Consider the following 14,678-nt stretch of genomic DNA (forward strand, 5'->3'; position numbering starts at 1 on the left):
TTTCATTAACTGAGTTGTGCTTGTATAGATATCTCACAACTTCTCCAACTACCATATAAATCTCTTTTCTTGGGAACCGAATGCTACAGGCTGACAGGGAAGAAGAAGAAGAAGAAGAAGAAGAAGAAGAAGAAGAAGAAAATAGTCTAAAATGCTGAAACGTCAGACCCGACCAAGGTTCACAATGTGGTTTCAATATTTCTCCTATCTCTTCTAACAACAGTCGTCTCTTTCTCTCTCTCCCCTTCTTTGTCCCTCTTTCAATCTTTCTTGCCCTTTAATCCTCGTATTTTATCTCCAACCTCTCCTTCTTTCCTTCTCTCTTTCTTTCTTCCAGACGCTGTGGTCGAAGAGGCAAGGTCACACGCTCCACTCTTGGCAATCAGCGGTGTGTGGAGCTTTTGCAGGTGCAGAGGATTATATGTAGCTTTGGGAACCGAGCAGAAGGGGCTCTGTGATGGGGGGGACATGGGAGAAAGGAATAGATAAGTCGACGGTGGACAGTTTAATAAAGAAAGACCAGCAGAGAGATACAGGTTTCCCCGGAGCCACCTGCTCATCAGATCAGTGATATAAAGGAGCGAGGAGAGAATCGGACCGAACTTTATCCGTCTTCTTGCTAAAAAAACAAAAAACAGAAGGAGTCCTAAACTTCCAGGGACCCCGCATTGTTTCCTCAACAGAGGGGTCACATTATCACAGATCTCCAGCACCGGAGCCAGTGGACATCACACCACGGCAGATTTTATGAGTCTGTCTCCGCCTGAATGAGTATCAGGGGAAACGCAGACAACCGGAGGGAAAAGGCAGGAGGGATGAGAGGGGGCCGGGTTTGGGTCTGCGCCCCGGCAGCTGCGCGACCTTCGGAGCACTGGAGCCTGAAGTGGTTTCAGGAAGAGAAAAAGAGAGAGAGAGAGAGAGAAAGAGGGGGTCAGAAGCAGAAAAGGAGTGAAACAGGGTTAGCTAAAAATAGAATGTGTAAGCAAAGAGCACTGAGTTCAAATTAAAAATTTACAACTTCCTCCAACAAAGAAGAGCAACAGATAAAGACTAAAGTCTCGGGTAAAACAGTTTCCGTTTCTTTTTCCTTTTTTCTAATCGGGAAGGTCCAAACTCAGAGATACGGGTCGAAGCGGGATGTAAACTGTCTTATTTTTGCAGATTTTCACAGATGCTAAGTTGAGTGAAACATAATTACGCAGGAAGAAGACAAAATCTCTCACGACTTTTCAGTGACTCTAGGGTGATTCTCGTTATTGTAGAAGAAAGGTCCAGAAAGAAGGACTGGCACTTTGTAAAAGTTATTTAAAAAATAAAACTCGTCTTTTAAAGATTGAAAACAAATCAAACCCTAAATAATCTGTAACACGGCTTAGCTGATATTGATTCATCTATTGGAAATTGCTAAATGTTGCTTCTCTTCCTTCCATCTTCTGCTCAGCCCTCCCGTCACTTGTAGGAAGCGTTGAGTTATCCATATCATCATGGCTACTTCTCTGGGACTGTAACATGTGCCAAGGCAAATTTGCCTCAGTTAGACCAAGAGTAATAGAAAGATCTAGATGGCGGCGCTGATCGGTGAACCTTGCCTGGAACATTTTGCATTGGCTCAGTTTTTGAAATAAGAATCACTGACCAGCTAACCTTGGTTTTATCTGTTCAGGATCATCAGAATTTATTCCTTGGATCACTTTAGTTGAACCTGAGCATTTCCACTGCACTGTTCAAGCTGAAAAACGGCAGTTGTTGCTAGTTTTGAATGACAGTCATGGCAAACGAAAATAGAAATCCCATATAGACAGGATGGTTTGGCAGCCATCCAGTGACATCACTGGAAAGTTTTAAGAAATCAGCCAAGAAGTTGTGAAGCATAATAATAACATAAATGTTGCTAATACAATCAGCGGTGACTTATTTGATTACTTTAGCAACATTTTCAATGTTTCAAGTGAGAAATACTCCATTCAATAGAGCTTCAGTCTTCAACAAAAGGTTTAGGGGTTGAATAAAGTGCAAGTAAGCGATTACATTACTCTGACCTAAGAAATCCACAGAGTGAGTGAAACATAGCAGCTTAGCGTAAGCCTCCAGGACTTGAGCTCTGACTGAAAGAATGTGTCACATCATCCGTCATTGCTCCCAGTCAACACTTTCTACCATGACGAAAACGTAAAACCCGCAACGTAAATCCACATTTCACGACCGGGGCCGTCCACCGAGCCGCTGTCGAACGTCTGCGTCTTTCAGCCCATAACTCTTCCTCGGCTGGACCGGGCCAGACAGGACGGGAAGATTGAGGTTAGCCGCTCGGGGGACGTCGCCGAGCTGCAGGAGGAGGAGAGGAAAAGACAGTTAGGGGAGGACACGGCACCCAGAGGAGCCGAGACGCGGCGCTGCGCCGCCCCACCTGGAAACGGCACACAGGGAGAGGAAGCATCAGGGTGATGAAACGAGACTTTGGTCTACTGGAGGAGGATCAGTTTCGTTCGAACATCTGGGAGCTTAAATATCTGAAATGTTCTTAAAACGTTGAGGTGTGATGAAAGAGCGGCATTGGACAGCAGGCCCGGGACAGGATTTGTGTTCACATCTTTATCGTACTCCCACGTAGAAGACGTCCATCAGTCAGTCCATTAGTGTGTACATCACCTATCCATCTGTCTGTCTGTGTCCTAGATATGTCTTAGGTCTCCTCCCACCAGGCAATTGCCAGAAAACCTCCAAAGGGATCAACGTAGAGCGGCTGATCCTACCTTCCGTGTCTCGGTTACATTGTAGACAGACTGATAAATCTAAAGCTCCGGTTTCTGATGCGACTCTTTCTTCATCGCAACAGACCAGAGTCTGTCCCACAAAACTGCAAACTAGACCCCTGTTCTTCCTACCCATCCTATCATCACTTGTTAACAACTCACCGAGACCCTTCCCTCAACTTGAGGCAGAGACTGTCCTCCCGTTCACAGGGATTACTCCACCGTGTTGCCGCTGGAAACCATGGCATCAGAGGAGCTAACTCTCCTCCCGACAGCTTCACGCTCGGTTCTGAACCGGTCCAGTTCCCTCCCCCGCACCCCGTAACCTTCATGATTTGAAGACGCCAACACAACTACATCATCTGCAAAACATCAAAAAATAAGGCCCTAAGCTTCCCTCTCCGCTCCACGGCTACACCTTGAGATCCTGCCCACTACAAACTCTCTTTCGCTCGTCTGTAATCTCCCAGCCTTTTGAGATACACACAGAGGCATTTTTAATCATCCACAAGATCTCCGCTTGTATCCTCCTCTGACTTATGGCAGATTTGAACTTGGTTTCCTCTCTTCATCCTCGTGAAAACTGACCAAGAAAAAGAATGAGGTCATCGACTGATTTCTTTCCAGCCTTCAACCCCATCGTGGGATTTTTTTCCTATCTAGCCAAATTTAGATCATTTAATAAAGCTCTCCGCGTAGAAGATTTATTTGCTTAGTGCGTTCTTTGACCGTTTTCCAAAAATATCTTAAAAGATGTTACAGTAAATCTGCTTTATTCCCATGTTTATCCGACCGAGGTAGAGAAGTGAAAAACCTTAACGTAACGACAGAGCTCCTGTTTTACGTACACCGTGTCTTGAAAAGTATTCGTGCCGCCTGAACTTTTGCAGATTTCGACACATTACAAAAAAAAAAGAAGGACATTTCAAAGTAAAGTAGTTGACGTCTCTACCAGCTTTACGCATACGGATGTTAAAATTTCCGTCCATTCTTGTTCTTGCTCACGCTCAGTCAGATTAGATGGAGAATGTCTATGAAAATCAGCTATGAAGCAATGGCATAGACTCTCGATTAAATTTAGATCTGGGCTTTGACTGGGCCATTTTATCAACGATTGAAGTATTTCAGTGTATCTCTGTCTTTTTTTTTTTTTTTTTTTTGAGCCCCTTAACCTTTTTTTACTCTTGATCTGCCAAAGTGTGGGATATTATTCTACGATCTGTCCACACTGCTGGACTTCTGACTGCCATGAGTTGCACCAAGTTTGATTTAAGGGGATCAGAGTACAAATGCATGCCACACCATTGAGATTTTCATGCTGTGTGTTGGTTTATTATACTATGCCTCAATGACATCCATCAAAGTTTGTCCTCGTGAAATGACAAAATGAGACGCTGTAGTTTTATGGTGTATTATCAGCATCTTTTACCTATTTTCATAGCTTCTGGAGCTTCCAAGTTCAAGTATTTTGTCATTTTAAACAATCAAAACAATATAAATTGACTTCCTTTTGGCCAGATGAGCGGGAACAGCGGGAAGAAGCTATGCTAACTTGGCTTGAAGTTGGAGTGCAGCTGCTCCCAAAAAGCCGTTATGAGGATGTTTGTGTGTATTTGTGTGTGCATGTTCATGCGTAGATACAAATGTCTCTTTTTTTTATTACGCAGGTGTGAGTTCAAGTCTGTACCTGTGTGCTGGAGAGGCCGCATGTGTGTGTAGCTCAGGGGGAAGGACTGGGTCAGATGAGTTATGTTTAAGAGCAATGCAAAAACACAAACATCTTACCAAGTATTTTATTTTATTTTTGTCTAGTTTCTGGTGCAAATATCTCACTTGAAATAAGACAAAACTAACTTACAAGGAGCTTCTCAGCAAGAAATAGCAACTTGTTTTAAGTCAAAAATCCCTTAATGTTGATAACAAAATATTAGCTTTAAGTGAAATAATCTAACGTTGGAACAAGACATTTTAATTTGTGATATGGAAACAATCTTGCACCGCTGGCAGATTATTTCACTTCTAACTAGAACTTTTTAATCAATATTAAGGAATTATTGACATAAAACAAACACCTAATTTAGAATTAAGACTTTTTATATTAATGAAACTTTCAGGAAATCACTTAAGCAATGGTTACTAGATAATCAAAATTGTACTTATTATATTATTATTTCTAAATTAACAGCTCTTTACATGTTTTTTTTTATGGCTGTGACTTGTTTTATTTTTTATTTTTACTATAAATGTGCACTGTAAAGCTGTACATTGAAATCTGTTATATGTTATAATATAATATGTTCTGCATGTTAATTGTAATTGTTTTGAGTCCTTCCATTAATCTGCCAGGCTACAGATGAAAACGAGCCTCTTTGGCTCATTATAGCAAATCTACGTAATGTATTAATACAATTCACAAAATCATATCAAATTCATATCATGCTGAAAAGTTACTTGTAAGTTAGTTTTTGTCTTATTTCAAGTGTATTAAGATATTTTCTCTAGAAACTAAACCAAAAACAGTTGGTAAGACTTTGTGTTCTTTCAGTGAAGGTGATGGGATGGACTTGGATGAAGATTGTTTTTTTTATTTTTATTTTTTTTATGAACGTTGGAAACCAACAGGCCAAGCGTTCTGGCTCCCTTCGCCTTAAAGTGTCTGCAGTCAAGTAGATTAATTGGTTTTGTGTATTTTCTAGGTATCCGTTTGACTAAACGCGCCTGTCTTTCGTAGGCGCGGTGGCAGCCTTCGTCACCACCCCGCTCGACGTGGCGAAGACCAGGATCATGCTGGCCAAGGTACACGCTCCACACACGCAGACTCGAGCGCGCGCGGCCTCCTCCGGCAGCTGCTTTTAAACACCGCTGTCAGGTGATGCCTCGCAGGCAGGGAGCAGAGCCACGGACTGGGCCCGGAGCCCGAGCGCATTTCTCCGGTGTCAGCGGGGGCAGAGCGAGCCGAGGTAGAACCGGGACAGCGCACATCCATCACCTGCTCGGGTTGGGGGGGAAGAGGGGGGGGGGGTTTGGACAGGGTTTGGGGGGGATGGAGGGAGAGGCGTGTTTGTGTGCATGGTTAGTGTTAAGAGCGAGGACTCGTTCCTGCTACGAGGGAGTTTCCATCGCAGCGCTGCATGTCATGCAGAGGTGAAGCCAAAGCACGCTGGCCCTGCTGTTAACTCCCCCCACCTTCCTCCTCTTCCCATCCTCTGTGTGGTGATATTCCTCCTCTTCCTCACCACCTTTTTCTCTTCTGGCTCTGTCCGACTGCATGTCTGGCTTCTTTCAGGGTGTCCTGCATGCGTTTGTGAGCAGGACATGCGTTTGTGAGCAGGACACCCCCATCTCTCTCTCTCTCTCTCTCTCTCTCTCTCTCTCACGTACACACACACACACACACACACACACACACACACGGACTGTCCTTGGAGAAGACACCGTGTTCCATTTCCACCCCCATCCTAACTAATGAGACTGGAATCAACAAAACAATCGGACAGGCTTGGATCTCTGACGAGAAGCCGTTGGCTGGAGGTGGAACTGCACGGTACAAAAGCTTCCAGTAAACTTTATCTGACAGGCAGCTGCTGTAATCTAACCACCCGCTGAAGGCTCTGCCTGCAGCACAGGTCCAGCTATAACTTTATAAGGCCAAGACTTTAACATTTTTTATTTATTTTTTTTTTTTTGCTTTCCTCTGCAGAAAATTTTATACAGAAGGAAGCAAAGTTTGGAACTTTTTTTGGTCATCAAGGGGAAACCCTCCCCCCCAAAAAAATGATCACATCCTTTTGACTGAATTCAATAATTACTATAATATTCATGTTTTATGATGTAAAATTACCTTCTGATGTCGTTTATTAGACTATTGTTTAATAAGGAAAATGTCGTGAAATTAGATATGGCTTTTTATAACGAACAGGGTTCTTATGTGGTCTGGACTGGAGGTCAGATTTACGGCCCGACCCGAACTCGACCCCAAATTCTGGCTTCCGTGGTGCTTTTAATACGCCTGCAAAACATACAGCACACAGAAAACCCAACGAGAATGCGCAACATAAAGTTGTTATTTTAGTGTAAATACAGGAGTGGATTGTTTAACTTGCTCCACTCAAGCAGCAGCAGCAGCAGGATAGGATCCTATCAGTCACACATCCCAGATGATTTGCACTTGACTCACCCCGATGTTACAACAAACGACAAAATGGAGCTGGAGGACGTCAAACAAAAGCTGAAAATGAGAGAAGTTACACTGCTTACTTGAATTATTTTTTTAACAAAAGCAATAAAATCTTAGGTAAAATAATGTTTAGTTGTTAGTTCTTAATTAAAGTGAAGTAGTTTGGTTGGATCGGGCTCTGACCCACTGCCTCTGGGTTGGGTTAAATATAAACTTTAGTGTGGACAAATCTGGATAGATTTTTAATTTAGTTTTTTTTTCTATTATTTAAAAAAAAACTATTGAAAAAAGAAAATGAATTATAGGGACAGACGCAATGTGGCCTAAAGTATTGGGTCAGCCCTCCAAATCAATGAACTCAGTCATTCCAATCATGGCCACGGCCACAGTTTGGGTCTTATTGTTCCAACATGACTGTGTGCAGGTGCAGAAGCCATTTTGGGATCGTCCAACATCAGAGTGTGACCTCACAAATACTCTGCCGTAAGAATGCACCAAGATTGCAAACCGGTACAATACACAAAGTAATTGAAGCATGGATTATTTTAAAAACGAGGTTGCACAAAGACTGTAGACATAATTTTGTAAGTAAGTTATGTTAAATTATATTTTAATAAACACAAATAAATTGAAAATGTAACTAATCACTTTTCACCAGCCACCTTTTTAGAAGTCAAATTACAGAATCTATTCAAAGCTCCATTTCGAAAGTGTAAATTATTATCCAGAATTTAATTTTTAAAACTGATACACTCCAAATTATTCTAAATAGTCTAAGTGGCGCTACACATCAGCTGCAGTCAACGCAGGTTCAGAGCGGAACAGAACAGAACCGGTGTGGACGGTTTGGATCGGACAAACCTCAGGAAGTCTGGGGGGGCTGGAGCTCGGTTTCCTCGCCACACCGGACAGATAGAAAGGTTCGTGTTGAACAGTTGGCAAAACAGGCAAACATCCAGGGACCCAGCTGGATGTGCGAAAGCCTCCACAGCAGGACTCTGACTACCTGGTTAGCCACAGCGCTGCTGCGGGCGGACCTCCTGCTCCGCTGCCATTCAGTTGCTCTGCTTTCCTGAGACCAGACTCCTGTCATCATCCTAACGCTCCCCACCAGCACAGCAAGGCCGGCTCAGGTCGCAGGGTGCAGGAACAACACTTCAGATAACGTAGAATTCTGAAAACGGATCATAATGAAAATTTTACGTCAGACGACAAAGTTAGCCACGTCAGGAAAATCTCCCCGACCTGGTTTGAATGAAAAATCAGGTCCGTGTCAGTAGTTAGACGGGACCTGTGGGTCCTCTGTGTGTGTGTGTGTGTGTGTGTGTGTGTGTGTGCGTGCGTGTGTGTGGACACCCTGTTCCTCCATTCCCTCGTTCCACCGTTCCATAGCCATAAAGGAAAAGAAAACTTGTCAGGCAGTTTCTCAGCAACCTGTCTCCAACAGAAACACGGGGAGTCTGGGTGTTTTTCCTCTTAACGCGGAGGAGAGAAGGTCCTCCTATCGATGTAACAGATCACATTTTATTGACGAACCTTAATTCCATTATCCTCTGTCTTTTTATTTATTTAAAATAGACAATGTGCATTATTTAAGAAGTGCAGCAGAGGTTAATTTCCATCTTACGTCCTTTGGCAGGTCAATGGTATAAGACAAGATTACAACATTCAATCACATGATATGTGAAATCACAAAATTATGAAGACTGTAAGATGCTTTCTTTCTAATTTTAGTTGCTACCACTGTCTAATTGTGTGTTTTTTTTACTGTGGGATCTTATGGTCTCCCCTGTTTTAATTTTACCTTGTAAAATTGTCCAGTGGAAGGGGCCAGACTATGCAAAAATTGCATCAACTACTAAAATATGAGAAAATGTTATTTTTATTTTCCCAAGACAAATATTTATATTTAGTTTAAACTCTGCAGGGGACGTATAACTTTGACTTGTTTTTCATCTATTCAGACCTTAATTCCTGTGTGACAGATTTAAGGTGTTGATGTTTTGTTTGATGTAAAGTTGGGGGTTCTTACATTATTTCTGTGTAAAATTCATAACAGTTGGTAGTTGTAAATCCTTTATTTGAGCCAAGTTCTCAGAGTCCTGTTCTACAGACAGCCTGATCCCGGCCAGTTCAACTTCTGCATCTATATTTACAGATCTTAAAGGGAACTGTTTACCTAAGATGCAAATGAATGCAAAATGACCAAATGAGAGATCTCAACCTTTACAGCTGACAGTTCTTTAGCAGCCTGCTGTGAGAGAGACGTCAGCAAAATCACTAATATACAAGCGAAAAACAGAGGACCAAATAAGGAACCCTGAGGTACACCAATGTTACTAGCAGCCACTTCAGAAAAACAGCCATCTGTATGAAAAAACTTTTTTTTTTTTGTTCAATACTCAGGTATCATCATTTACTGATCATTTTATCTTAAATTTGTCTCCACCGCCTCTTTCACTTTGACCTCCTGCTGCTCCACTCACTCGGTTGCAGGGATGGATAAATAAAACTCTCTGTCCAGCTCGTCTGCAGAGCGTAAATAACAGCAGCAGATTGATGGATGTGGAGGAGGACCAGGAGAACTTGAGCTAGTTCTCAACAAGTTTTTTTTTTTTTTCCCTCCCTTTTTGGACGGGGCAGTGGTGGTTGCTGGAGGTGACACCTGCACTGACACAGCTGACCCTGACCAGAAAAAGATGTGGGGGGGAGGAGAGGGAAGAGGAGGAGGAGGGTAGCAGCTGAAGGAATCTCCGCCAAGGAAGACTAAACAGGGTGTCTGTCCAAGGAGCAGGAAGGGAGCGAGGCAATCTATCCGTCGTCACACCTCTATTTGCTCTCTGTCCTCCTGCAGGCGGGCTCAGCCACGGCGGGAGGCAACATCCCGATGGTGCTCTGCGACGTGTGGAGGAGCAAAGGCCTTCCAGGGTGAGGATGTCTGTCTTCAGTCTGCTGAAAACGTGATCGACTCTTCAAACAAACAAACAAAGCGGTTTCATCCCACTCATCCTCAGGAAACCTCCCGTTTTTACGTGAATCCATTGAGCTCCTTCCCCTCCTCTCCTCCCCGGCACACAATCGAGTGCGTCGACACAAGAGAGTGGCGTCCCCGGGGGGTAGCGGGCGGGAGGGGGGGGGGATTTACGGCGGCGGCTGAAAAATGAGATGCATAAAAGCTTTTTGCTGCAGACTCACTCTATCGTCCTATTGATTAAGGTGTTAGAAGGGCCAAGTGGACGGGTTTATTTGAGTGTTTTGATGTGTTTATGATACGCACCGGACAAAAGGGGCCAAGTCTAATGGGGCCTCAGAGGGCCGCCTGTGCTAAAACAAACCCTCAGCTGTGGTGAATAATGGGCCACTTGTGTACAAGCCACCATCAGTTAGTCAGGATGCGTCTCAGCTTAATGCTCACGGCGTTTGGGACCGCTCCCCCCTCTTTGTCTCTCTCTCACTCATACACACACACACACACACACACACACACACGCATGTTTGCGTGGCTATCTTTGTGGGGACTTTCCATTGACTTCCATTAATTTCTACAGCCTACACCTAACCTTTACCCTTTTCCTAACCCTACACATCACATACCTAACCCTAACCCTAACCAAAACTCTAAATAGCCCTAAATCTGACCCCTGACCCAAAAACGGGGTTTCCCCACAAGGAGCAAATGGTCCCCACAACGTAGTATATGTCAGGAAAACAGTCCCCACAAGTTATTATAAACAAACACACACACACACATATATATATATGCTGTACTTTCCAGAACTATTCATACAAAATTAGTTTTTTTTTCTCCCCCCACATTTTGTCACATTATGATAAAATCTGAAAGGTGTGGCACGCATTTGGAGTTGGCCATCTTTACTTTGATGCCCCTAAATAAAATTCAGATCAACCACCTGCTTTCACAAGTTAACTATTTTTTTTTCATTCATTTACATTTTAAAATGAACAAACGTTTTGAATCAAAAGGTGTAGTTGGATGAAAAAGTCTTATATAGTCTACGCCTACTCTCAAAAGTCAATTCGCTACACCATAAGCAACTATAAGCAACAAACAAATGCACTGGAATGTCTCTAGCATGTGCTAGAATGGCCTTGTCAAAGTTCAGAGCTAGATCCAATTAAGAATTCGTGGTCAGACAGATGTTTACATGCACTCTTCATCTGATCTGTACTGAGTTTGAGCTAATCCAGACATTTTAACATTTTTGTTGGTGGAAACATAAACCAAAAGTCTTGCAAATGTACTTGTTGCAAAATGTTTTTCAAAAGTATCAATTCTTTTGTCAGATTAAACAAAAAAAAAAAAAAAAAAAATAATTTTTATCCGACATCATTATTATGCTTGTTGGTCTATATTTAAAATTCCCTAAATATCAAATGTAAGGAGATTTGTGGTTATAACAGGAGCGAAATATTGAAGCAGTAGTACTCTCCACTGTTTAGCTTCTTTATGGCTCATTTGCCTGAAGTCTAGCTTTTATGAAAAAAAAAAAAAAAAAAAGTTTTTGCTTTTGTAAGCAGTAAGAACGCTGTCAAACTTCACCAGTAGTCTCAGTTTGGATGCTCCGCTCCACTTGGAGATGTTTGGAGTTTTTCCTCCACTTCCTGTCTTCTCTTTATCCAACTCATACCTGCAGAACATACAACACACGTAACGCTCCACAACACGCCAGGCTCCCCTTTTTTCTGCTTTGTTTCTCAAAGTAAGTCCTTAGAAGACAGATGGACACATTCAATGGAATGCTGTAACAAAGGAAGAAGTGCGTGCGTGCGTGCGTGCGTGCGTGCGTGCGTGCGTGTGGCTGTGAAGTAAAAGGTTAGAAGCTGTTGTTCTCCAGGGCCAAAGGCCTGCTTGTTGCACCGGTGGATGCCTGATACAAATTGCTGGGGCTTTAAAGCTGTAATTATGGTAATAGGCCCAATTGCAGTGTAGTGAAGCTCTAAAGTGCTTCCATGTGTGCGTTAAACCCAAGAGACCCTGGCTTAGCAGGGAGCGCTGCAGCCTCCCTCCCCCTCTCCCGCCCTCCTTAAGCCTCCAACAGTAACCTGCAAAATACCCACGCTGCACCAGGAGTCAAGTCAGGGCTGCAGACTAATGGTCGGCATGACCTGAAGCGTTTTCAGATTTACTGCTTATGCAAAACGAAGGGGAGGATATGCAAATGCACCGAAGCCACCGCACACGGCCTCCTGCAGGCACCAAGTCCTAATTGTACCTTCTTTTTCTTCTTTTCTTATTAAGGTTTTAGATTTTTACTCATTCAGCTTTTTTTCTAATTTAAAGGCTGGAACTTTTCAGAGCAGAGCAGGTAAAAGTCAAGTGAGTTGATAACCAAATCTATGGTTTGTTTTGGGGTCGGGGGGTTGTCAGATATTTTCTGCATCAACTAACTAAATTTAAAAAGCCATGTCAACACAACAGCAGCCATTACTGAAATGTCGGGAGCCTGGTGTACTTCCCTGGAATGTTCTGAAAACCAAAAACATTTATTTTTTTCCCTGTTTTGTACCTCGTACTGAGCCAGGTGGTTAATCCTTTTTGGGTTGTGAGACTGTTAGAAAAAAAAACAAAAAATAACCTTTTGCAAGTTAGTTGTTGTGATTCTGCCATGTTTCTCTTTATAATCTTTGGTTTGGCCTAACACGGCAGCTAAATTATCAAAAAGGATATTGATGGAAGGTTAAGTGGAAGAAAAAACATGCAGGAATCAGTGTTTGTTCATCTGTTGTCCATCTCTGTTTTATTTACTTGGTGACCAATGACGCTTTTCTCGCTGACGTTCAAGGAAAGGTATTATCTTCCAGCTGTAAAGTTCCTGCGTTTGGCACTTATCACCTGCTGCAGTTATGACTTTAAGTTATTGATGAGCTCAATTCACACCTTAGTAATAAATCTAACCCCTGACCCAAAAACAGCGTTCCCCTTTGTGGGGACCAGGCTTCTGTCCCCACAACGTCGTATGTGTCAGGAAAATGGTCCTCACAAGGTAATACAAACAAACGCACGCGCGCGCACACACGTCTGTGAGCTATTTTTAACCCCGACTCCTCAGGGAGAGATGATTGGCCGGCGGGATGCGTCAGAGGCTGGCTGCGCCGCGTCGCCTCCGAGTCGGGCGGTGGGGGGGAATGTTTGAGCTCTGGCTCGGCTCTGACGTCGCCCGGCGGTCCACACAGGTGGGCCCGATCCCAGACAGGAAATGGAAGAGCTGAGACAAAACAACAGCTCGGCGTTTAAAAGTAGTTCACTCCTCGCACTCCTGCCGGGCGTTCCAGTGATCCAGATGACTAAGTGGAAACTTTTTGAGAACTCATTCCTGTGACTCACTTTAAGAAAAAAAACAAAAAAAACAAGCAAAAAAGTGTTGCATATTGTTCCATAATTGGTGTTTAGTACTCCCTCTGGTTGTGACTGTAGTCCCAGAAGATGCTAAATGTGGAGCAACAGTAAGGCGAGCCACGTTTAGGTGTTTTGAAAAAATGGAAATGCAGTGAATGTGAAGGTTTTTATTTTTTATTTTAGCACATTATCTGATCATTTTAAGGCTAAAATGGGGTACAAAAACAGTGTCTGTTACACGGGAGGTTTTACAGTGTTGAGCTTTGGCTGCATCTTGGTCTTTTTGGAGCCAGAAGTGGTTATATTTGGAGAAAAGGCGGAGGCTACAGAGGGATACTTGAAACCCAATTTAGTTTAAAAAAAACAAAAAACGAAGGCAAAAACATCTGAAATATGAAAGTATTTTCAGAAGACCACCCACACGCTGTGGAGAAGGAGCCAATCGAGCTAATGGCACGGCGATGACTCTAAGAAACATATTTGGCTTTTCAAAAGAAAATACGTCTTAATGAAGGTCTATTTACGTGATGAAGTGGGACGGGCGAAAAATGTGAAACGAATGCCAATGTCATTAAAATAAACCGTCTGAGAACAACAAAATTTAATTTGAGCGTTTAAGATTACTGTGTTTTTTTGAAGATTTTTTACTTTGCTGAAAAAAAAAAAACGCTTAATGACATCGGAGGGAAGGGGGCAAAATATTCACGATTTAACCCGATAAAATGGATGTTTCGGCATAATGACACGGCAGCCAAAGTATAAATACAGACGGTCTGTGAAAATTAGTGAACAAGCAGAAACACGAAGACCGAAGAACAATCCAGAAAGTCAAAGCAATTTTTTTGTTGTCGTTTTTTTTTTTTGTTACAAAACTGCAAAGCAACAGGATTGTACATTTCAATGCAAAGTCAGCAATTTATTTTAGAACCCGTACTAGGGAACTCTGGTAACTGTGGAGGAGCTGCAGAGGCCCAGCGCTCAGGTGGGAGAGTCTGTTGGCAACTATTAGTTGCAGTGGCGACTACACTGATGAAACACAAAAACCTTTTTTGTCTGGTTTTTAGAGCAAACGTCTTAGTATACTTAAAAAATAAGACAAAACCAACTTAGAAGTAGCTTTTCAGTAAGAGGTTTGTTTAAATTGATAATTAATAATGATTAAAAAGAAAAACCACTTGATAGACATTTGTCAAGCTGTGAGTGGAAAAAAATCTTCCACTGGAAGTAGTAGTCTACTTTTAGTTTGTTAATATTAAGGAAGCTCCTATATTTAGCCAAAAAAGTAACTTGTAAGTTAGTTTCTGATAAGATTTTGTGTTTTTTGATCCGATATGATCAGGTATGTTTCCTTGGGGGGGGGGGGGGGAAAGGGAAAGGCCTCTCAAAAACG

General features: G+C 42.7%; 1 protein-coding gene across 1 annotated transcript in view; it reads left to right on the top strand.

Moving 5' to 3' along the window:
- Positions 1-223: 223 nt before the first annotated feature.
- Positions 224-14,678, top strand: part of LOC106936918 (S-adenosylmethionine mitochondrial carrier protein-like) — a gene marked incomplete at its 5' end in the record, with an annotated part of 22,234 nt that continues 7,779 nt past the window's right edge. The window contains 3 exons of the mRNA XM_015018180.1: positions 224-407; positions 5,485-5,549; positions 9,785-9,858. Coding sequence (XP_014873666.1) covers positions 224-407; positions 5,485-5,549; positions 9,785-9,858 — 323 coding nt within the window. The remainder of the gene's footprint in view (positions 408-5,484; positions 5,550-9,784; positions 9,859-14,678) is intronic.

This window comes from Poecilia latipinna, unplaced genomic scaffold, assembly GCF_001443285.1.
Source record: "Poecilia latipinna isolate Pla-1442-1.1 unplaced genomic scaffold, P_latipinna-1.0 Scaffold2242, whole genome shotgun sequence".
Taxonomy (NCBI): domain Eukaryota; kingdom Metazoa; phylum Chordata; class Actinopteri; order Cyprinodontiformes; family Poeciliidae; genus Poecilia; species Poecilia latipinna.